At 55.8% G+C, this 22,785-nt stretch overlaps 2 protein-coding genes across 2 annotated transcripts in view; both read right to left on the bottom strand.

Annotated features, from left to right (window-relative positions):
- Nucleotides 1-4,520, bottom strand: part of PARP1 (poly(ADP-ribose) polymerase 1) — a gene marked incomplete at both ends in the record, with an annotated part of 30,333 nt that extends 25,813 nt beyond the window's left edge. Inside the window, 2 exons of the mRNA XM_081998603.1 lie at nucleotides 1,428-1,537; nucleotides 4,437-4,520. Of these exons, the coding sequence (XP_081854729.1) occupies nucleotides 1,428-1,537; nucleotides 4,437-4,520 (194 nt within the window). The remainder of the gene's footprint in view (nucleotides 1-1,427; nucleotides 1,538-4,436) is intronic.
- Nucleotides 4,521-19,338: 14,818 nt separating this feature from the next.
- Nucleotides 19,339-22,785, bottom strand: part of ITPKB (inositol-trisphosphate 3-kinase B) — a gene marked incomplete at both ends in the record, with an annotated part of 70,406 nt that continues 66,959 nt past the window's right edge. The window contains one exon of the mRNA XM_081997388.1: nucleotides 19,339-19,554. Coding sequence (XP_081853514.1) covers nucleotides 19,339-19,554 — 216 coding nt within the window. The remainder of the gene's footprint in view (nucleotides 19,555-22,785) is intronic.

Consider the following 22,785-nt stretch of genomic DNA (forward strand, 5'->3'; position numbering starts at 1 on the left):
GTTTTGCCTCCTTTTTACGCTCATCGTTAAAGGAAACTGGCTGTGAACATCAAACACCAAGGAGCTATCAATAGATACACGTACAGTATGTAAAAGCAAACCAGTGGTACTTTTTCCCCGTCCTGAGAGTCCGTCCATGACTGCTTCATGGTAGCGGTGGGCTCAGCCCAGCATCCTCTGCTGTCTGTGTATATATGATGCTCAGTGAAGCTCTGTCCTTGCAGATATCTTGAGAAACGTGCTTGCTGTAAATCGTATTGTACTGCTGAACTGACTGGGGCCATCTCCTGCTTCCATCCACCGGCACCATGTGAAGAAGAGACCTCCCGCCGGCCCCTGGGGGGACTTTATCTAGCACGGGACCGGTGCCCCGCAGCGCCTTACCTCTAGGGTGGTGGGCACAGCCACGTGCTGTCAAAAGCTTCTAGCATAAAACATCACTGGGGGAGCCAAAAAAAGAGGATTTTCCCCTCCTCCCCCTGAAAAGGCCTTGCTGGAAGCATCTCTGTGCTTCGGAAATGGATCCCCTTACAGCACGGTGTGTCCTGCTGGCTGAAGCGGCGTCCCCGCTCCGCTTCCCCGGGGTAAGTGCCCAAAGCTCGAGGATCGCGACCTGGTACCAACCAGGTGCTTGGTAGCGGTCGTGGTTGCAAGGCGCACACAAATGGGGCAGGGCTGTGTTTTCGTGATCTAAACACACGATGTGCAGAGCTAAACTGGGCATCCAGGCGGGGTGATCCCTGGGGTCCTGGCTGGAGGAGCCCGGTCGGGGGGACCTAGTGGCAGCGCCTGGCTGCTTTTCCACCCCAAAAAGGTGGCGGGAGGAGCCCTGCCGAAAGAGGGCAAAACCGGGCTGCTGCTCTCGCCCGGGGAGGGTCCTCCCAGCGAGAGGAGCTTCACACAAACCCGCTGCCAAAACTGGGAGGCACCCGAGCATGAAAGAGCCGAGACCCGCTTCCAGCCCATCGCTCCCGCAGAGGCGCAGCCGGTGGGCACGGGGACGGCAGCAAACCCCGCTGCCCTACAAGCTCCCGGCCTCTCCTAGCTCGACGGTTTGCTTTTAAGGCACGTTTTCGTCTTCCGTGCAGAGCAGATTCTGTCAGCTGAAATACAACTTGTTGCAGAGGGGGCTGAGAAGTCGAACAGCAGCAAGTGCCCCTGAGCACGCGTGTCTCCTTTGCCTGACCGCCTGCAGTCAGAAAGCGCAGAAATGCCTGCCCGGCTTCAAAAACGCCCGGCCGTGCGCTGCGTGTTTAGCCCCCGGAGGCATCACAGGGGTACACTGAGCAGGACAGCTGCCCGCCGAGGGGGCAGGAGGGCCCTGAATTGGGCAGGGTGCCTCTCGGTGATCCCCCTGGGGACCTGGTGGGGTAGGAAGCTCCTCTAGTGTTTATACCAGCAGGAAACATGGCTTAACCTCCCCATACCCCCAGGCGCTCTCCTGATGGTTGGAGATGCACTGGATTTCATGCGGGACCTTCCCTCCCAGGAAGTTTCCCACCTCCCCAACGCCCACGATTCGCTGTGAGCCCACAGCCTGCGGAAGGCAGGCACCAATACCCCGCTGCTCTCCCAGCTCATGAAGCCCTTCTCCAGGGCTAAAGAGAAAGCATAATCCACAGTCCCAGCTAACTTGTGGTGGGACAGGATCTGTCTGAACCATGCGAGTTTATACAGCGCAGGCATCGGAGCTGACGACAAACTTTTTTTCACCCCACCCTTCGAAGACTGTGCGCTATAAAAAGCTTTGGGCTGCCTGACCAGGAGAAAGGGGCAGAGAGTCGGGAGCTTTGGGACCACCAGCCTTTGCTGCAAGCCAGGAGACTGCAGCCCCAAGCGCCATCTGACATCTGCATTAAAGCCAAGGGCTGAGATCCTCAATATTAGCGTTGCCACAGCAATCACCGAAAGGATTTCTGCTTGTGACGTTCAATAATTGCGGCTCTCTTTGAGCATTCCTACCAAAAGGACCAGTTGAGAGGGTGGCCGCTCAGTGACCAGTGCTGTAGCACCTGCAGCTCTGTGGCTTGCAGGACCATGCAGATGTTCAGAATTGAGCCCCAGCGTTTACTGTGGGGCAGAGAAGCTCTGCTCCTTCATTTGTCACCTGGGAAAGTAAGGGGCAAATAGGATCCTAACCACGAGCAAACAGAGCATCAGTAGCACAGTTGGAAAACACCTTCACAAGCTGCTGCTATCATCGGTGAGAACTCTTTTTTGACATTTATAACTAGTCATGAAGCCTCTCAAACAACTTGCTAGCTCAGCTGCAGCGAGCGTGATGACCAAGAGCAATAGTTACCCCTCGCATTTGCCAAGACAGAATGGCTGGTTCAAGTGCAAACTCCAAACGCTGCCTGAACGTCGAGTTGTGCCGTGGTATCGGGATGGATGTACAGGAGCCTCTGCAGACAAGCTAAGGTCCGCTGGTGGAAGCATTGAAAAGAAACCAGACTGAGCCTTTGGGTGTAGAAGCTCTGAAACAGGAGCAGCCAAGTGTGGCTTGTTCTGGTGCCTGTGAAGACAGATTCACTTTTAGAAGATGGATTTAAACATTTAGTGCACAAGCAGTATGAGAAGTCTCAGTCTGGCAAGGGTTAAACAGGCTGACATTTTCACAGGGCATTCAGCTGCCCCGAATGGTGTCTCCTGGGGCATCAGATGTCACACCACAGCGGATGCCCCATCCCAGCTGGGAGCTGCTCGGACAGGGCAGAGACCCAGTGTCCGTACCAAAGGTACCCCAGGAACAAAAAATGGCGGGAGCAGCTCCTTTTCGGCACGGCCAGGGTTCTGCTGGCTTTTCTGGCCACACTTGGTGCTGGCTGTCTGCATGCTGTAGTGAGGATGGGAGAATTGGATTAGTCGGGGAAGAACTTCTATGGAAATGCTGCCCTTCCCCGGGACTGCCGCGGGTCTCCAGAGAGCATTGCTTCAGTTACGTCTGTATGCTGCCTGCATTTATTGCATGAGGGAGTTTGGCACCAGCAGCCCCACACAGGAGAGGTGCGGGATTCAGGGGTTTTGCTGTCTAAAATTTTTTCTTATTTTTGACCTTTCTGTCAACTTGGTGAAGCTGAGAAAACAGCCAACACACCACTCCAGAGACTCTGATGTCTGTCAAATCAACACCCAGGACAAAAGGACTTATTTCTGCCTGTTGTGGGGATTTGCTTAGTCGATTTTAATTAGCGCTAGACAGATTCCCACCCTCTGCTTTAGGACAGGAGCAGCTTTATAGATTGGCCTTGCTACCAGGGAGCAAGCACCAAATTGCATTTTCCCCAAAGCTGCCCCACTGCAGTAATAACGATGGTAAAAACCTCTGCTTTTTCCAATAGTCCCGATTAAACCAGCACCCCCAAGCTCCCCCCAGCCCAGGCGTGAACAGCAGGATGCCCTCGGGCGATGGCAAGCCCCTGAGCCTGGTTTCAGGTCACCCTGTGGCAAGCAGCGGGGAGACGCGGGCTGCAGCGGGCTCAGAGGCTGAGCCGCAGGGCAGGGCTGGGGAAGCCGGAGGGGACAGATGGGATTTCAAGCCTTAGTGGTCATAAGGGGGGGTGTGCTCGGTCCCATCCTTAATATCAACCCCCGACTTGTTTTTCCTCTCCTCATGAGACCAGGCAGAGCCCGTCCGCTCGAGTGGTGGGGAAGCCGGCAGCAAGCCGGAGGTACGTGCGTGGTGCCCACAGTTCCTGCACTGGTGAGGAGAGCCACGCAGTGAAGACACAGGTATGAGAGCTAATTTGGCGCTTTCCCCCATCAGCAGTGCCTGTCTTTCTCTTTAGGTCCAAATTAATCACCCAGCTCTTTTACACCTCTTTCCGGAGCACCGCAGAGGGAGGCCACCTCCTCCGGGACACCCGCAAACACCGCGGCTGGATGACTCCGCTTGCGGGAGCCGTGTCATGCCGTCCCGCTAGCGCCCGCCGCGTCACGCCACGCCGCCACTGCCCGCCAACCCCTGCCTCCTCGCCGACGCAGCGAGAGGTCGCAGCCGGCGGACACTTGGTCTGATCGAAGGCGCATGGCACCAGGCTATCCCGATATCATCTTCTGCTATATAAATATAGATGTTTTAGATGCAAGTTTTACAGCTAAAGAGAGATAGTAGGTAACGAAGAATAAATGCGATTGCTTCACCCTCATCTGCCAGAAACACACTATTTTCTGCTGCTCTTTCCTGATTGTGAAAACCAGCTTTCTCAAAAAAAGGGCTTTAATGAAATAGTTCCTTGGTACTTGAACCCAGCCGGGCCGAACAGCTGATTTACTACTCGGCGGAAAGCAATTCCAGGTAGGAACCAAACCAAACATATTTTTGAAATTTCTGGCCGGTCGTAAACCAGTTCCATTCCGGGTCAGCCCAACCATTTCAATGCAGAGTACGTTAGCATTTTTTCTAAGTTCGTTGGTGTTGCCAAATCCATACTTACCGTGGACAAGGTGCTATGGAAGATGGCCCCCGCCCTCCCGGCCCTTCGCCCGCCTGACAGCGCTTGCCGCAGCGGGGTGGGCATCGCTCTCAGCTGCGGGCCCAGCAACCGCAGCCGGGAAAGTCAGTGGGGCTTTGTGCCGGGAACGGCTCTGGCACGCAGCCGTACGGCTGGGAGTGTTGGACGCGCGAGGTGCCTCCATCTGTGCTGCATCCTGTGCTTCCCGAGACAAAGCCGCATGTTCCTCCCTACGTGCATCGACTGTCACACGTTTGATTAAAGATCTTTCGGTTCTGCTGGAAATCGCCCCTTGTCGTAGTCTCACCGTGATGCAGGGGTATCGTGCTGAGCTGAAACTGAAGAGTCACGGTCTCGTCATTCTTCAGGGGGCTGTTTTATTCCACCCTTGCCTCCTACTTGTTTTGGGATGACCCTGCAGTTCACGTATATGCATACACTCTAGCCAGAATGTGTTTTATTACTATTCAACCCAAACTGCACCCTCTACAAGACACCATCAAGATTGACATTTAAAGCCCAAACACAAGAAAAGCTATAAGCTTGCCTAGGTCCGATATTCCTCCCAGTCAAAAGCAATGGCTTCTCCCACGCACTTGCTAACCATGGCATGGTAACACACCCTTGTGTTTTCTAGCTGACTTCTCTCCGGGCTCACACACACACAATGCACTTTCACGTAGCGCTGCAATTTATTTTCCAAACTGGCACTCAGCGTTTCCATCCCCCCATGGGACCAGCGTGCTATAAAACCCCAGGTGACAGTGGGGTTAGTTACAGTGAATCCCACAGGAGCCCATACCACCCACAAGCCATTCTTCCTCCTCTTGTCATCCATACACATAACTAGAGCCAGGCCTGTCAGCCTGGCCTCAGTACCAGGGAAGATTATGGAGAGGTACATCTTGAGGGTGCTCACAGGGCATGTGCAGGACAACCAAGGGATCAGGCCCAGCCAGCATGGGTTCATGAAAGGCGGGTCCTGCTTCACCAACCTTTTCTCCTTCTATGACCAGGTGACCCACCTAGTGGATGAGGGAAAGGCTGTGGACATTGTCTACCTGGACTTTAGTAAAGCCTTTGACAGTGTCTCCCACAGCATTCTCCTGGAGAAACTGGTGGCTTGTGGCTTGGACGGGTTTACTCTTTGCTGGGTAAAGAACTGGCTGGATGGCCGAGCCCAGAGAGTTGTGGTGAACGGCGTTAAATCCGGCTGGTGGCCGGGCACAAGTGGTGTTCCCCAGGGCTCGGTTCTGGGGCCGGTCTTGTTCAGTATTTTTATCGATGATCTGGATGAGGGGATCGAGTGCTCCCTCAGTAAGTTTGCAGATGACACCAAGTTGGGTGCGAGTGTTGATCTGCTGGAGGGTAGGAGGGCTCTGCAGAGGGACCTGGACAGGCTGGATTGATGGGCCGAGGTCAACTGTATGAGGTTTAATAAGGCCAAGTGCCAGGTCCTGCACTTCGGCCACAACAACCCCATGCAACGCTACAGGCTTGGGGAGGAGTGGCTGGAGAGCTGCCCGGCGGAAAGGGACCTGGGGGTGCTGGTTGACAGCCGGCTGAACATGAGCCGGCAGTGTGCCCAGGTGGCCAAGAAGGCCAACAGCGTCCTGGCCTGTATCAGAAATTGTGTGGCCAGCAGGAGCAGGGAAGTGATCATGCCCCTGTACTGGGCACTGGTGAGGCCGCACCTTGAATCCTGTGTTCAGTTTTGGGCCCCTCACTACAAGAAGGACATTGAGGTGCTGGAGCGTGTCCAGAGAAGGGCAACGAAGCTGGTGAGGAGTCTGGAGCACAAGTCTTATGGGGAGCGGCTGAGGGAACTGAGGTTGTTCAGTCTGGAGAAGAGGAGACTGAGGGGAGACCTTATCGCTCTCTACAACTACCTGAAAGGGGGTTGTGGCGACGTGGGTGTTGGTCTCTTCTCCCAAGTAACAAGCAATAGGACGAGAGGAAATGGCCTTAAGTTGCACAGGGGGAGGTTTAGACTGGGTAATAGGAAAAACTTCTTTACAGAGAGAGTGGTCAAGCATTGGAACAGGCTGCCCAGGGAGGTGGTGGAGTCACCATCACTGGAAGCATTCCAAAAACGTGTGGACATGGTGCTTTGGGACATGGTTTAATGGGCATGGTGGTGTTGGGTTGGTGGTTGGACTTGATGATCTTAAAGGTCTTTTCCAGCCTTAATGATTCTGTGATGCTGTAATATTCAGCCTGCTTCTCTTGCACCCACCCACTAGCCAGAGGGAAGAAACACCTCCCCGTCCCCTCCACCGAAATGGTGCGGTGGGATGTGAAGGCTTCACGTAGACCCCAGGACTGACAAGGCGAGAGTAGCTCAAACCATCTTCCAGCTCTAAGGATGCTTCCAGCAGGCAGGTCAAAGGGAATGGCACATGTGGGCTCGGGATCAAAACAGGGGCACACCTCCACCAGCACTGCCTGGAGGTGACAGCAATACTCCTCCAAACACCCAGCAAGTGATCCCACCCTGACCCGCACCCCCTTTTCCACCCACCACACCCCTACAGACGCAGGCGCTGCTCCACCACCTGGGAGGGGGATAAGTTCTCCGTCACCGGCTTGAGTCCATGTTTTCTCTGGTTTTGCCATGCTTGGGCGTACCGGGTTTTTCCACCCTAGGAAGGAGGGAACAGGTGCATGCCCACCTGTGCCGTTTGCACCCTCATGGGGAGCCCACCTTTCATTTTCGTGTCGGAGCCGAAACTGAGGGGTTACAGAGAAACATTTGTACGCCTATTGATATCACCGAGTATTGGGTTGTGACTCGCTGTGTTTTGATACCGTGGGGTTTTTTTGTTTTTTGGTTTTTTTAAGTTAAATATATTCTATTGCTGGACAGCTGGAATGAAATGCACAGTCTCTTTATGTAGCCTGGAGAGACCCCATCAGCTCTGGATCAAAATGGGTCTTCCTCCTCCCACCAGCTGGGTGGTGGAGAGCATCCAGTAGACGCCATCCCACACCAGCATCACCTGGGGGGAGGAGGCAGGGGCCAGGGCGCAGCTTTCTTAAGGAATTAGCGATCCAGAGCCTTAGAGGGGAGCAGGGTGCTGGTGAGGAGCCTTACCCACACCTCTGAAACAGAGGTGAGGGAGGGGGAAAAGCCGCCCTGCCGTTCCCCTGTGCACACACCAACCCTTCTTGCCTGGGTTTTCTTTGCACTTTTAACACTTCAAAAATGACTCCAGGCATATTGTCCCTGCTCCCCGTGCCCAGGGCTTGGCCACGCACGCCCCAGCGGAGCGGACCTTGGAGGTGGCAGAGCCGTCGCAGGGGAGCATTCCCATGAAAGGCAGCTCTGCTGCAAGGGCTGACAGCCCGTCAAAACACCTCTGCAGGTTTTGACCGTCCATACGTCACGCTCGCTGCTCCTCCTGCGACGTGCAACGCCCCAAAGTGCCACTGCCTAAAGCCCCCGCAGGTGGGGAAACACATGGCAGATCCCGGCTGGACTTGTCAGGGCTTCCCTCGGGCTTTTTTGGGACGAGCAGGGGTCAAAACTCTCTAAGCAATTGCTCATTCATATGAATGTCCACAACCGAGTAGTTTTGACACCAAACATTGGCACACAGGCAGCCTCCAGGCTGCCAAGCATCTCCGGCCCTGCTTGGGTGCCTCACCCCTGTAGAAGGCTCCTTGCAAACACGGGTTTACTCAAGCAGCTCGTCCAACACCAACCGTCCCCCGCGCAGGAGACCTCACGCTCGCCATCCCGGCCCCTCGGGAAGGCAAGGGCTGCAGCCATCGCCCCACCTCTCGCCCAGGCAGGGTTCACAGAAGACGGGTTTCAGCCGCCCCTGGGGTGCCTGCAGCCCCGCTGGGAAAGGGGAAGCCTCTCGCTCCATCAATGCCCCAAATCCTTGATATATAATATTATGATACTATTAGTACACCCATACAGACACACCATCACGTGGCAAATCCGCTAGAGAGATCTGGGATAATTACCTTGAAATGATGTCTTTAAAGCCCTGCTAATGCAATCATTTCAGAAGGGGAGGGAAAAAAATAAAAATAAAAAAAATTTCGCACAAAAGGAAAGTCGAAAACAGGAGCTTAGTGAAGGCAGATAAGCCATAGGGAAAGCCTCCATGCCTTATCCTCATCCAAGCACCATCACGAGAACAGGTCTTTCCCTCACCTGGAGGAACAAGCATCCCCAGCAGCTTTTCAGCTCTGCGGGCTGTTGACAGCCACATCTCGGGGACGCTCTGGCATCAGTGGGCAGAAACCCAGGCGGTTTTCAGGTGGTTAAAAGAGGCAGAGAGGTGATGAGCACAGCCCGCAGCTTCTGCTGGCTCCTCAGATGGGCAGCAGCAGCACCAGCTCTGCTGGAGCAGACACCAAAACCCCCGTTCTGAGAGCAGCCTTGAAGCCAGACAGCACCATCACCCAGAAAGCCAGGGAACGGGGTGACCAGTGGGTTCCTGGGGCACTTGCCCCACAATATGCTGACCCTTGCCAGGAGACAGCAGCTGGCAAACCTTGAGCGCCCAAAGAGCTGGAAATGCCCAACACAGCCCTGCTCTGCCCTTCTCCAGCATCCCCTGGGTGGGCAGGAGCCCGACCAGAGCGGCTCCAGCTGCCCAGCCCCAGCACACAGCCGAAGCCCACGGCCACCCTGCCCCAAGCCCCATGCCGCATGCCTGGGCAGATCCCCTGCCTGCCCACCCACCTCCTCCACACCATGCAGCCCCAGGGGAGGCACACGGCCACCGCACGTCTCCCACCCCGATTTCAGGTGCGAACTGGCTCACCCCCCACAGCCCAAGAGCAGAGCCTGCCCAGATGCCCTCACAGCACCATTACAGCCCCTGCTGTAGCACCCAACCAATGCAGCACAGCAATGGGGTGCCCAGAAAACTCCCCCTCCAGCAACCACCATGCAACAGGAAAAACTACCCTCCCTTTCATCCACCTCCCCAAACCAAGCTCAGCTCCGTCAGAGCTTTAAGATCACCAAGTCCAACCACCAACTCAACACCACCATGCCCACTAAACCATAGCCTATCTCTAAATGATATCATTTAGAGATATATATTTAAAAAAATGTAATCTCGATTATAATCTGTTCAAACTAGCCTGAGCAACCATTAAAAAAAATAATATCCCTGCAAAGGAGGGTTATTGCAAGGTATACAAGTACTGTCTCAACATCTTTGGTCAAGCATTGGAACAGGCTGCCCAGGGAGGTGGTGGAGTCACCATCACTGGAAGCATTCAAAAAACGTATAGGCGTGGTACTTCAGGCTATGGTTTAGTGGGCATGGTGGTGTTGGGTTGGTGGTTGGACTGGATGACCTTAAAGGTCTTTTCCAACCTTAATGATTCTGTGATCTTCAAGTCATGCACTCCAAATATACGTTCAGGTGTGAATGCAGCTATGAGCAGGTAGCAACTGATCCTAGAAGCTAATATTACAATTACAGGCTACTTCGGAGCTTGTTTGCGAAGGAAAATCTCAGCCCTCTGGAAGAGGATGCGAGCTGCAAGCCAAGCAGGAGGGTGCGCTTGCATCTAGGGCCCGTTAAATGTGTTCCCAGAGGAAGTGAAGATGCAGCCAGAGCACCGTGCACTAAAATATGGCATCACCCCCCACATCCCTAAGTACCTTTGGACTGAGTCTTGGGTCGACACACTTATTCACTCTTTCTCCGCTCCCTGCTCAGTCCTGCCTGCTGAGGTGGGCAAAGTGGGGGGACAAAACCACCCCCAGGCTGAGCCTGCCAGGAAAAGCCGAAATGCTACACCCCGCAGCAGGAGCCCACAGGCAGCGCCAGTGCCGGCAGGGATTCCTTCACCAGCCCTCGGCGTGGGGAGCTCTGGCTCCTGCCGGTAGCCCAGGCGGTGGCCATCGCCGGCTGACACGGAGCAGCTGCCGTTGAGGGGAGGCTTGCTGCCTGCCGCGGCTTCCGCGTTCCCCTCCAGTGCATGCAAACACACATAAAAACCAACACGGTCTGGCTCTCTTTCACCACCAGACGTTATTCCAAGTATTAACATTTTAAACTACCGGGTGTTTATGTCCGGGGAGGGATGCAGCCAGCCTGGCTCTGCTGGCTGCCCCTCCACGGTGCCAGCGTCACTCTCAGCGCCGCCGGAGATATTTAGAGGTGCGCCTTCCGCCAGAACTCGAGCAGCCCAAAATCTGTGCCCCGTGGGGCTCAGCATGGCAGTGGCTTGCTCATGGTCGTGCCGGCTACGATGCTGCTCCTGCCCACGCCGGGGGGGCTGCCGTGCGGGGCCGTGCTGCCCGCCTGGAGCCCGCGGCCACCCCGGGGCGCAGGCACAAAGCTGCTGGGTGCTGATGCACCTTCAGTTGCCTCCAACCCCGCCGAGCCGCTCCGGCTCAGGAGAAAGTGGAATTAAGGGCTCAGGCTGACTCCAAGGCCTCTTCTGTTTCTTCCCCAAATGGAAAAGGTCTATTCTCGGAAATGAATTTCCCGGAGGTCTAATTTTAGAAAAAGGCTGCATCTAATGACCCCAAAGATGCTTTTTAAGGGGAAGGCGAGCATTCCCGTGTGTGTGATTATAGCAGAGCTGCCTCGGCGCTGGGGAAACCCTGCTGCTGGAGGCCAGGGGGGCAAACACAGCTGAGCCACCAGCACGGGAGCGTGGCCGAGAGGATGAGCCTCCTGCAGAGAGGCGGGCACCGGGGGGGTTTTTGGGTGCACCAGCCCCACGTCTAGCTGTGATGGGGGTCACAAGGAAAGACCAAACCTGCAACTTGTGCATGCAAGATGGCCTCTTCCCACGAGGGTCATCCAGCCAAAGCAAGGTGAGGATCTTTGCTCACCAGCAAAAAACACTTATTTTTTCAGGGCTGCTGCTCTTTTCCCAGTTAGGGCAGGAGTAAGGAGACAGAGAAGGATGGTTTACTAAGCCCTCCCAACCCGTCTCCACTCCAGCGAATATTAACGGTATGAAACACACCTGCACGGCAGCTTTCACGTTTCCCAAACCTGAGGGGGTTGCAACAGGCGCGTGCTACACCCCCGTCACCAGCGTATGACCTCGGGGACCTCTGCTTCGTCGCGCAATGACTGCCCGTGAGCCACCACGGCGCCGCTTCGCTCTCCAGCCTTAGTCTTCCGTGGCCCGGCAGTGGCATCTTCGTCTGTCCCACGAAGGTCTTGTCTTTTTGGGGGTGAGAGGTGGAACAGCAGAGTAAAATTAGGCCAAATCAGGCACACAAACAGCCTCTCCACAAAAGCCTAGGGATGCGTCTTCGAGAAGGAAAACAAGCAAGCATCCCCCAGTCCGTACAGTGCCGGATGGGCGTTTGTAGGAACGGCAGCGACGGGCCGATGGGGACTCCGTGCAGGCCGCAGCCTCAAAGGGCTGCCCTTAACTCTGCTCCAGGAGCTGCCGAAAAGGCCGGGAGGATGCTCCTTCAGCAGTGGCTGCCGGTCACACAGGCAGTCTCCACTCTTGCCAGGTGATGGGGCTCTCTTTTGGTTTGTGCAGGTCTGGGGTAGCTGCTCCCCTGGGGCACGGCAGCCCACGGGCCACCCCTCCTAAAGGAAAACACGGGGATGCCCGAGCAAGCCGGTGATGTCCTCATGCGATGCGACACTCAGAGGTGATGGGGTCTTTGATGATAAGGGAGCACCCGAGCCGGCCCATGCAGGCTCTGGGTGCTGCTGGGGATGCCGTGACCGGTGCCAGCGCCGGCTGAGCCCAGGCGTGCGGCGGTCACCGCCCATGCTGCCGGTGGCCCTCCTCACGCTTCGGCACTTCAGCTTTTCACCCCGTTTACACCACAGCAAGATGAAGGGGAATGCCACGGGCGTCACCGGCAGCTCTGCAGGGGCCCGTGCCACCAGGGCTGGGAGGGTGGGACGCAAGACAGGGGCACTCCCCGGCCTCCCCCACCTTTGCACAGCCCCGACTGGGCCCTCCCCGCCGGGCTGCAGGTTTGCTCTGCCAGGCGTTTCCCTCCCGCTCCCTGCAAACCCCACGGCCAACAGACCCACCGCTGACACCCAAACGCGGTCCCCTCCACCGGCGCTCCGCGGGGACGGCCGGCGGAAGCCCAGGCGAGCCGTGGCGGCAGCAGGCGGGCAGCGCGGTGCCCCTCTCCAGCCGCGTTGCTGTAACCCCCGCGGAGGTCAGCGAGTAAGAGCAGGCATCCCTGCGTCCCGCTGCGCGGCCGAGGGCAGGCACGGGAGGGATTTTTCCGGCGCGGGTTTCCAGCGGAGCACGCGGGCAGGTGCGGTACCCGAAGCTACGGCAAACCATCGCGAGGGGCTGCCCGCCTGCGCGTGGTGTTAGCGTCCTGCAAAGCCCTTCCCGCAGGTACTGCCTTCTCCCCTCGCTTTTTTGGGGGCGTAAAAAGAAATGAAGTGTGAATTTAGCACTTGCAAACAATACTGCACTGACAGCACTGCAGTGGGAAATGGGTTTTTTAGCCACAGATTCTTTGCAAGGGGGAACCAGAACTGTAACGTTTCTCCACCTCACTGCTACAGACTTACATTGTTTTTCCTTTTCACATTCCCTTATCCAACCCAAACGCCACTTTTTCAACAGAACTAGCTCGGTGTGTGTCCCTGCAGGAGAAGTCCCTGGATCCTTGCCATGGAAAGCAGCATACAGAACATCTTGGAGCAAAAGCACCTTCTGACAGGGAGGGCAGTTGTTAGAAATCAAAGTACTTGCTTTTTGTTTTCTGGCTCTCCTCAGCTGTTCGAGTAAACCTGTGCCGATATTTCCCTTCGTGCTCCTTTGTCCGCATGGTGTCAAGTGTAAGATTTTTACACTAGGGAAAGTGTGTTTGAACACCCCGGTGGTGGGGAGGGAGCTGACGCCAGAGCTTGCAGGACTGACGTTATTAATACACACCAAACGAGCGGCAGGAGACACAGAGTCCCAGCAAACAGAAGGCACCAGCCCCGAGCAGGCAGCGGACGGGTGCTGGCAGCAGGATGAACTGGTGGGGCCCAAGAAGTGCATCTTTTGCAGAGTTTCCTCCAGTGCTGTCCTGAGTGGGATTTCCTCCATAGGCTCTCTGTCCAAAGCCGTACCAGCGGCAGCTCTCCCGTGCTCCCCGGCTGCTCTGGGGTGGACGCACAGTTTTGTCCTGGAGAGGAGCAGGAGCCATGCGAGATGGGTCGCCTAAGGGTGAGGAGAGAGGTAGGGATGGAAAGAGAAAACCTGCCCAGTCTAAAAGCAGCACCAGCCCCTGGGGCAGCTCTCAGAGCAGTAAAACCCCACATAAAGCCGCCTCTGCATGCTCCAGTGTCTGGCTGGAGACCATCACTCGTGGCGGCTCAGGGGCCAGAGGTGCAGGAGGTGGCAGCCCCGTGCCCCCAGCCCCACCATGGGAGTGGGTGACAGAGAGTCCTGGGCATGACGGGGCCCATCCCTGCGGCCCCAGGATGGGCATCTCATGCTGCTAGTGGGGGCTGAGCATGACCACTTCCATGGACTTAAAACCATGCAGGAAAAGCATAAACCAAACCCACAGATCCTACAGCAGGGCCTTGCCTGCCTTCCTCTTTTGCAGGTGGTGGTTTTTTTGGTTTGGTTGGTTGGGTTTTTTTAATTTTGAATGTTGTTTTTCATATTTCACAACCATGAAGAATAGATATTTTAAAGCTGCAGAAGAAAACCAAGTGCAGACCTAAAGGAGACCAGGGACTATAAGTCAAGGGTGAAAAGCTGGCTCTCACCCTGGGGGTGGCAGGGGCTGGCTCTCAGCCCCCTGCCTCTGCTCGCCCGGGGGGCACGGGGGCTGGGGCTGGCGCGGGGAGGCATTTTTTTCCCCCCAGAACCCTCACTCCCAGAAACAGGAGTCTCTACCCAGAAATAGGATGCGGGCAGCGCGAAGCTCTTCAGCTCCCTGCTCCAGCGGGGCGTCCCCCTTCCCGCGGGGAAAGGCTCCCCACGCCCGCCGGGGCCGTCGGGCTGGGCCGGGCGCTCCTGGGCCGCGGCAGCACCGCCACCTCCCGGCCGCCGCGGGAAGCGCCGGGGAGCCCGCTCCCACCCCACGCGTGACCGCGGCAAGGGGAGCGTGGGGAGCGTTTTTAAGGTACGGCTAGAAAGGAGCAGCCTGAGCACAGCCCCGTTTGGGGGTTAAAAGCCGACAAGAGCGCTCCCCACCGAAGCCTGGAAGGGTGCATAAGCCTCCCCCCCGCGCTAGCAGGGCATCAGCACGCACGTTATTTCCAAACCAGCAAGGACCTAGAGCTGTCAGGCGCATCTCCAGGCCAGGGCGGCCGAGGTGAAAAGCATCCCCAGGCTGCTAAGCGCTACCCCCCCACCCCCGATACTATTTGGCCACCCTGGCACCCCCCCTGCAAAGCCACCCCTGCCACGCACCCCCCGCAGCACCGAGACCCCTGGGGCGAGATGCAGAAGCAGGCGGCAGCTCCCGCTTCCCCCCAGCCCGCCGCACCCAGCACCCTCGGCAGAGCTGCGGCGGGAGGGGGACGGTGGGCCCCGGGTGAAACCCACAGGGGCTGTTGCCAGCTTCCAGGTCCCCAGACTGACCTCGCTCCCGGGGGTGACAGCGAGGGCTCTGCAGGGAGCAGATTGCTGGAGGCCCATTGCTGGCAGCACCAGCCCCAAATCATAGAATAGTTTGGGTTGGAATGGCCCCTTAAAGGGCATCTGGTCCAACCCCCCTGCACTGAGCAGGGACATTGCAGCTAGGGCAGGTTGCTCAGAGCCCCGTTGCCCAAAGTCACAGTATTTCATTGCTCCACACCTCAGCATTAAAAAAAAACCCCTCCCTGGTACAGCCTGTTCCCCCCCCCCCCCCCAGCCTCCCCACACCTTCATTTAGAGCCCACAGTATTTAAGTGGCAGCAACTTACTTAAGCACTTAAGACCCTTCATTTGAGGTCCCATTGCTCAGGCAGCATGATCCCCTCCAGCCCTTTCTCAGGGTAGGGGCTCTGGCTGGGGAAGGGGTAGGCAGTAGCACAATAGGGACAAAACACCTCTTGAGGGGCTTCCCAGAGAGCCCCAAAACCTCACCAGCTTGTGCCACTGACAGCTCACACCCCACCAGCCTCAGCCACCCATCAACCACCACAACAAAGCCCTGCACCTTCAGAAGCTGCAACTCCCACATAGCCCCCAGCACCCCCTTATTTATGGGAGGTTCATCCTTGCAAGCAGTGCCTAATTAGATAATTCAGAAGCAAATTAGCTGCCCCCTCCCCGCCCACAGCCCTGTGGCACCGCTGCAGGTGCGGGGACGCTCCCTGCTGTAACGGTGGAAGCCTCAGCGACATCTAAATTTTTCTTTGTTGCATTAATGTAAGTGCTGGCCTGTCTTCTCTGTGTTGAGTTTATCAATCATTTAGTTGATTAATTCCTGAAGGGGCAGGGGTTTTGTGCTGGGGGTGCAGCAAAGCCAGGGCGGGGGGGCAAGCGGGGCTCGGGCTGTGGTGTGTGCCGGCAGTCCCAACTTGGCACCGGCGCCTGCCCCTTCCAATCCGGTGCGTAAACCTCAGGGTCAGCAGACGCCAGCAGTCGTGAGGGGTTTCTTTCCCTTTTTTTCCCTTCCCCTCTCTGCCACAACATCCGTCGGAGTTTGAGAGGCTTTTGTTTCCCTCCACAGGTAGGAAGAGGGGTCGCGTACCAGTGAGACCCCCAGTGGCCCCCAGGAACTGGGGCTGTAAGTAAAATACTGGCTGTCGGTAATGACGCTGCAGGAGCGTGCAAGCCAGCCGGGTAGGAAACGTGTACGGTTTTCTCACAGCCCACGAGAGACCGTGAAGTGCACCTATAGCAGCCTGGTGTCTGTAATCCCACCAGTTCTTTCTCGCAGCAAGAGGTTTCCGGTCTTTAAGGAAAGTTTAGACGCAGAGTTTCTCTTGCAGTTTGTTTTTGGGGTGCCGCGGCGAGCGGCAGAGGTGCTGCAGGGACCGGTCCCCGGGCCGGGCCGGGTCGGGCTGCTCCCGAGGGTCTGGGCACGCGGGTGTTAAATCCGACTTTCCTACAGGGAAGCCCACCCGCCCCTCTCAGCCACGTCTGCCCCCAGACAGGCTCCCAGGAGGGGCTGGAGCTGCCTTCTGGCTCTACAACCCGATTTCTCCTTCAGTGCAAAACCAATCCAGGTTTGTTTTCGTGGCCTTTGGTCCCAAGCGCTCCCCTTGGCACTGCCCGCGGTGCGGCTGAGGGAGAGGAGCAGGGGAGGCGTGCGGCTGTGCCAGGCAGCTCCGATGCCCCCGGGTGCGTGGACGTCCCCGAGCACAGAAATCGCAGGGTGGCACTCGGAAACCGCTCAGCGGGAGCCGCAAGGTCGCGCTGGCGAAAAACAGGAAGACTGAAAAAATTCCCGATGGGGAGCTGCCTTTGGTGGGCTTCCCTGCGGAAGTGGGATGGAGAAACTCAGGTCTCTCCTGGGGGGTGCCCTCCCCGCCGCCCCCAGCCCTGGCTCCGCTCTCGCCCTGCCCGGCTCCCTGCAAAGCCAGTTCCCGTTTGTCGGGATCCATCCCCGGCGCAGGGTCCTCCCCTACTCTTGCTTTTACACAGCGGGGCTCCTGGCGTGTGCTGGGGTAACCAAAGCTGCCGCCAGATCCCCCCAAAATCATCATGGACACAAAAGCCAGCTCCTTGGTTTCTCCCAAGCTGCCACGAGCCTCACGGGGCGGACGCAGACCATACACCAGGAGAATGCTTCCCATATGCCTTTATTTGCAAAGTTACAGTATTTTTTTACAGGCACTGTGCGTTGGTGTTTCAGACCGGTTTGGATTTTTCTTTGTGTTACCCAATGACCGAGGAGGGAGGTGGGAGTGGAGAAAATCCCTCACAGCAACCGTTCCAGCCTCCAGAAAGGCATAAGACATCTGATTTGCTTCTTCCAAAGCCACGAAGCAAGGAATCTGGTTTATAAACAGGCTTAAAAAATAATATACATATATAAGAGCAGCTTGAAGCTAAAGTACAGCGATAACTGGTATATACCTATGCATATCTGTTCACACCCTTTCTCCAAAGCGGGAAAAGGGATGGTTTAAAAACTAAAAACACAGTTAAAAAAAAAAAAAGGGATTCCATGCATTAAGTTTTAGTGTTTTGTGCAATTAAAATGGGATGAAAATAAATATAACTTAAAAAAACCCCAACCTTTTCCATGACACTAATGGAACAGAGGCAAGTCTATAAGGCACTTCCACATGGGCTATTCTAGAAAGCCTGGCAAAGAGCTAAAACAGTGCAACCATTTACAATGGCATCAGATGAGCTAAGACATCTGTCTGGTGAGATATGAACTGAGAAAAACCTTAGGAGACTTCAGTCCTCAAGGAAGAGGCTGGGGCATGGCTGCAGATGGCTCGATGGCCAACTCCTCCTCCTTATTGCTGCCAGAAGACCTCCCCCACCGAGGATGCTGGACCTACCGAACGATGGCAGAGGGGCTCTGGAGGAGATGGTGGGTTTGGGGATGGAGCAGGGGAGGGATTCGTGGCTGTTGAGCTCCCAGCACCACCTCCAGCACTGCACGAGCCTTCTGTCCTCAAGGCGAGGGACTCCCTTGCCCTGCAGCCTCTCCTCCCCGCCGGCTGACCTTTAGCGAGCCAGCTCTGCCGCAAGCAAGCCGCTTAGTTCAAATGTTCCAGGAAGTTAAAAAATAGCCTCCACCCTAAATAGGGAAGCGGGTGTTTTCACGGGAGCGCAGAGGCCAGCCATGCAGCCCGAGCAGGCTGGGAAGCCAGCGCTGAAGAGCAGCGGCAGAGTCGGCCAGCTCTGCGGAAAAAAAAAGGGGAAGGCACAGGGATGCCTGACCCCAACTCTGCTTCCACCAAGATGACTAACCTGGCCACCTCGAGAGCTGCTTTGCTGCTGTAACCCTTCATCCGCCACTGATAAAACTTACAGCGATGCTCCAGGTGGGAGGGTCACGCTGGGCCAGGTGCGGGCGTTGGCGGTGCTACCTCTACTCATGTGCTTGGCTGCTGCCAAAAAAGACTGATCAACCTGGATGGCTACTTTAGGTCTCATAGTAGTCCCTTATAAGCTGTTTTTCTCTCTCCCAGCCCTGCCCAAAGTCTTTATTCCCATGGAGACCCCAGCTAAGGAGGGTTGGAAGCAGCTCCTAGCAGGGGAACAGAGTCTCTAGAGAGGAGCTCGAAGCGTTACCCAGCACGGGGGAGGCGGATGGGAAGCACCCGGCCGTGGTGAATACCTGTGCCTGAGCACGTGCCCCCATGCAGGAGGGAAACCCTCACCCTCCACTGCCACCTGAAAGTAACTGAGCAAACTCCACGGGATGTCTTGAACACAAACCACCACCCAAATCTGCCCTTCTAGCACCTCTTAAGGACCCGGCCCAGCCAGGTCGTCCCTAGGGTGAAAGGTGCTGGCAAAGAGAACTAAAGGGCCCCCCTCCAGTATCCTTTCCCATCTCCACGCCTTGCTCACGCACCCTGGCCACCAAAGGGTCCTGGGCACAGCCGCCGAGTATTTTTGGGATAAAGCTACAGATCCCAGTGCAAGGAGAGGCTCCTTCCACTGCCAGCCCTCTCAAAGGCCCTCTTAAATTCAGGCTGCGCAAGAGACAGAAGCGCGATAGGCAAAGCACGCGCTTGCCCAAGCAACCCCTGCCGGGCTGCTGCCGGCTGGCACGGCCGTGTGCTCTCACCCACCCCGAGAAGCCAAGGCTTCAAGTTCAGCTTTTGTTCTGGCAGGTTAGCTCTCTATTTACATGGGGGGGGGGGGGGGGGGCGGAACACCACCCCAACAAGACAACCTAAAAAAACCACAACAAAAACACCTTAAATAGGGAGAATATAGCTTTCAAATGGGAAGGGCGAGGGCTGGAAAGTGTCTTGTAGTGCAGTTCAGAAGAGTCAGTTGGGGGCAGGTTGGGGGTAGTGGCAGAGTCGGATGCGCGGCGTTAATGCAAGTCTTCACGCTGGGACAACTCTGTCAGGATCTGAATGAGGTTGTCCAGCCCCCAGAGGTAGCCATCCTCTCTGTTCCCTTCCACCCAGGGCACGTTGTGCTGGAGAACTTGTCCCTCTGGCAGCGGGGTGGTTTTCCCAAAGTCAATCATCCAGACTTTGGCCTGTTCCTTCTTGTCGTGAATGAAGAGGAGGGAGCTCCCGATTACCTGCAGGGAGGAGAGCGCAGTTAGCGGTGCTCCTACTGCTCATTCTCAGCCAGCTTCGGGGCTTTCAGACACCTTATCTCAGGCTACATTTGCAAGAGGCGATGCTGAGGTTTTGCACGAGCAGAAGCAAGCTCTGCGCGTTGCCGGCTGTGTTTGCACATGCAAAGGAGGTATTCGGACAAGCCGAGTTGCTCCTACAAATGCCAGCTCTTGGCAGAAGGAGAGGATCAGAAAAACATGGGCACGAAAGATGGAGATGTCGTTTTGGAAACGGAGTCAAGGTCCCCAGGGAAGAAGTGAGATGAGTTGTCTCAGCCTTCAGATGGGGATTTTTTTCAAGGCCACTTCTTTGTGACCAGCTCGTGCTGTTCACACTCACCAGCCCTGCAGACATCACCGCAGGGATGGGTACGCTCCAAGTACAAGTCACTTGCAGCGTGCTGTCTCCTGTTTGAAACGCCACCCAACTGCACCCAGATTCCCCCTAGAACATCCTCCTGGATTTCACAGTGCTCTGGGGATGCAAGTTGCTGAGGTGCATAGAATCACACAATGGTTTGGGTTGGAAGGGACCTTTTAAGGTCGTCTAGTTCAATCCCCCTGCAGTGAGCAGAGACATCTTCAACTAGATCAGGTTGCTCAGAGCCCCGTCCAGCCTGACCTGGAATGTTTCCAGGGATGGGGCATCTACCACCCCTCTGGGCAACCTGTGCCAGTGTTTCACCACTCTCATTGTAAAAAATTTCTTCCTTGTATCTTCTTGTAACTAAATCTGCCCCTTGTCCTATCGCTACACTCCCCGATAAAGAATCCCTCCCTGTCTTTCTTATCAGCCCCCTTTAGGTACTGGAAGGCTGCAATAAGGTCTCCCTGGAGCCTTCTCTTCTCCAGGCTGAACAAACCCAATCTCTCAGCCTTTCAGCATGGGAGAGGTGTTCCACCCCTCTGGTCATTTTTGTGGCCCTCCTCTGGACCCGCTCCAACAGGTCCGTGTCTTTCCTGTGCTGAGGGCTCCAGAGCTGGGTGCAGGACTCCAGGTGGGGTCTCACCAGAGCGGAGTAGAGGGGCAGAATCCCCTCCCTCGACCTGCTGGCCACACTGCTTTGGATGCAGCCCAGGATATGGCTGGCCTTCCAGGCTGTGAGAGCGCACATTGCTCGCTCATGTCCAGCTTTTAATGTACATGAATCTCCTTCTTCCATTAGTTCACTCAACGGCATCTGCTTTGAAGGAGCCTTCCACAGCCTGATTGGCCTTTGGGAAAACCCTGCAGCGACTACTGGCCTGGGCAAGCCCCAGGGAAGCCCACGGATGCATTTGGGAAGGTTGAAGCACATCATCCCTGACAGCAGAAGTCTCAAGGCCTCTCACAGTGGGACGAGACCCCATGAGCTCGATGCTCACCACCCACGGAGCAGAGAGATGCTCAGCAGGTGAGCTGCTCCGGCTCAGCCCCCGACCCATCCTGGCTCACATTCCCAGCCAGGCTCTTGCCAAGCAGCAGCTCTGCGGCAGCTTCCCGGTGCCTGGGGACATGTGTCAGTGTCAGGTCATTCACCCTCGTGCTCTTCTGCTGAATCTGCTCCTCTGGTCAGAAGATTTTAGCAGGTGGCACCAACAGCCGTGCTTCAGAGCTGTCCCAAGCAGAGATTGCTTTCCAAATTATGTCCGATGTTCAGGAACTGGTGGATTACGATCTCGCTTGCCCTTGTATCACAAATAGGGACCCGGGTGACCAGAGCACAACAGCTGTTAGCAGAGAGGACGCCGTGTGCGGAGAGCCAGGAGCAGCCCACACCCCACAAGACACATGGACGCATGGAGGAGTGCAGCCCTGGGGGCATCCAGCTGGTGTCAGCCCTCCAAAACAGCAGCACTAAACGTTACCGGGGACTCCCACATCCCTACTATCACCGGGGTTTAGTCTGAGGTTTGTCTTTAGACAAGGGTTTTGCACAGGAAGCACGTACTGTTTGCAAAAGCTATTATGAATTTACATTTTTCAGGAGGCTTCCTCCTCCAGCGCGTTGGGAAAGCATCCAAGATCCAGATAAATGTATTATTTCCCAGAAATGCTTATCTTTAGCTCTTCTCCTTCTAAGCTCTTATAGCTCTCCCTTGGCCAGGACAGAGCGTTTTAACTTTAAGGAAAAGGCTTTCACTGATATTCTTCACTCGCCTGTCCTGGGTCACCAAATTCCCCCTGCAGCTCCTTGGAGGAGCTGTGACCAGCGAGGGCCCCACAGAGCTTGGCAGACCTTCTGCTGTGCTTCGTCTCAAAGTGGGACAGAAAGTCAAAGCTGCTGCTTTTTAATTTTTAAGGAGTGGGAACTCCTTTCAAAACCCCCTTGAAGGGCTGTTTTGTTTCCGTGTTTTCAAATGAAACCCTGGCACCTGGGTATCAGGGAGCGTTTTTGTTTCCCGTGTTTAACTCACCTGAAACCCGCGGTTTTGACATTTCCCTTCCACTCGCCTTACCGGAGCTGCCGTCAGGAGGCACGGCCCCACTTGCCTCCAGCTCCCAGCAGGACCCTCAGCGTGTGGCCGGGGCCGAGGTGGCTCACACGGCTCCGGCTGTGGGACAGCGAGCTCTTGGAGCTGTGGCTCCCGCTCCCTGCGAGTCGGGGGTTCCCACGAGGCTCTTTTGCCCAGAGACAACACATGCCAAGGATATGTGCTCTCGTGTTTTGTTAAGTAGATGAGACAGCAAATACTCTTTGCCAATGCTAAATCAATAAAATGATTCAATTAAATCAGGGAGCATTCCGATTCCTGCTGAAACAGCCAAAAACCGTAGCGCTTCCTCTTTGCTTTCCCACCAGAACTAAATTTTCACGGCGTAAGATGTTGATTTTCTGGACGCTCATTTCTGGAGGCAAGTCCTTCCAAAGGACAAGTCCTTACCGTTGGTGCCCCAGCCAGCTCAGCAAAGGCAGTTTTGGGATATCTGCAATTTATGGCTATGCTGTAGCCTTGTTTGATCACATGGAGCAACTGGCAGCTAAATGAAACCTGACGTGCAATTCAGACGGGCGTTTCTCTCCAGAAGACCCCTATACTTTCACACTAAGGATTTTTCCCAGTCATATAAACCCATAAGCAGCCCAAATTCCTCCTAGATCACTTTTAATCCGTATAAACAGTGGTTTTCATTAGATTTGAGCCTATGTCAGGTGGGTGAACATTATATCAGTCATCAGCTGTATTTCCACATGAGTATTAGATAAAACA

The sequence above is a fragment of the Phaethon aethereus genome, assembly GCF_964289735.1.
Source record: "Phaethon aethereus genome assembly, chromosome: 3".
In the NCBI taxonomy this organism is placed as follows: Eukaryota; Metazoa; Chordata; class Aves; order Phaethontiformes; family Phaethontidae; genus Phaethon; species Phaethon aethereus.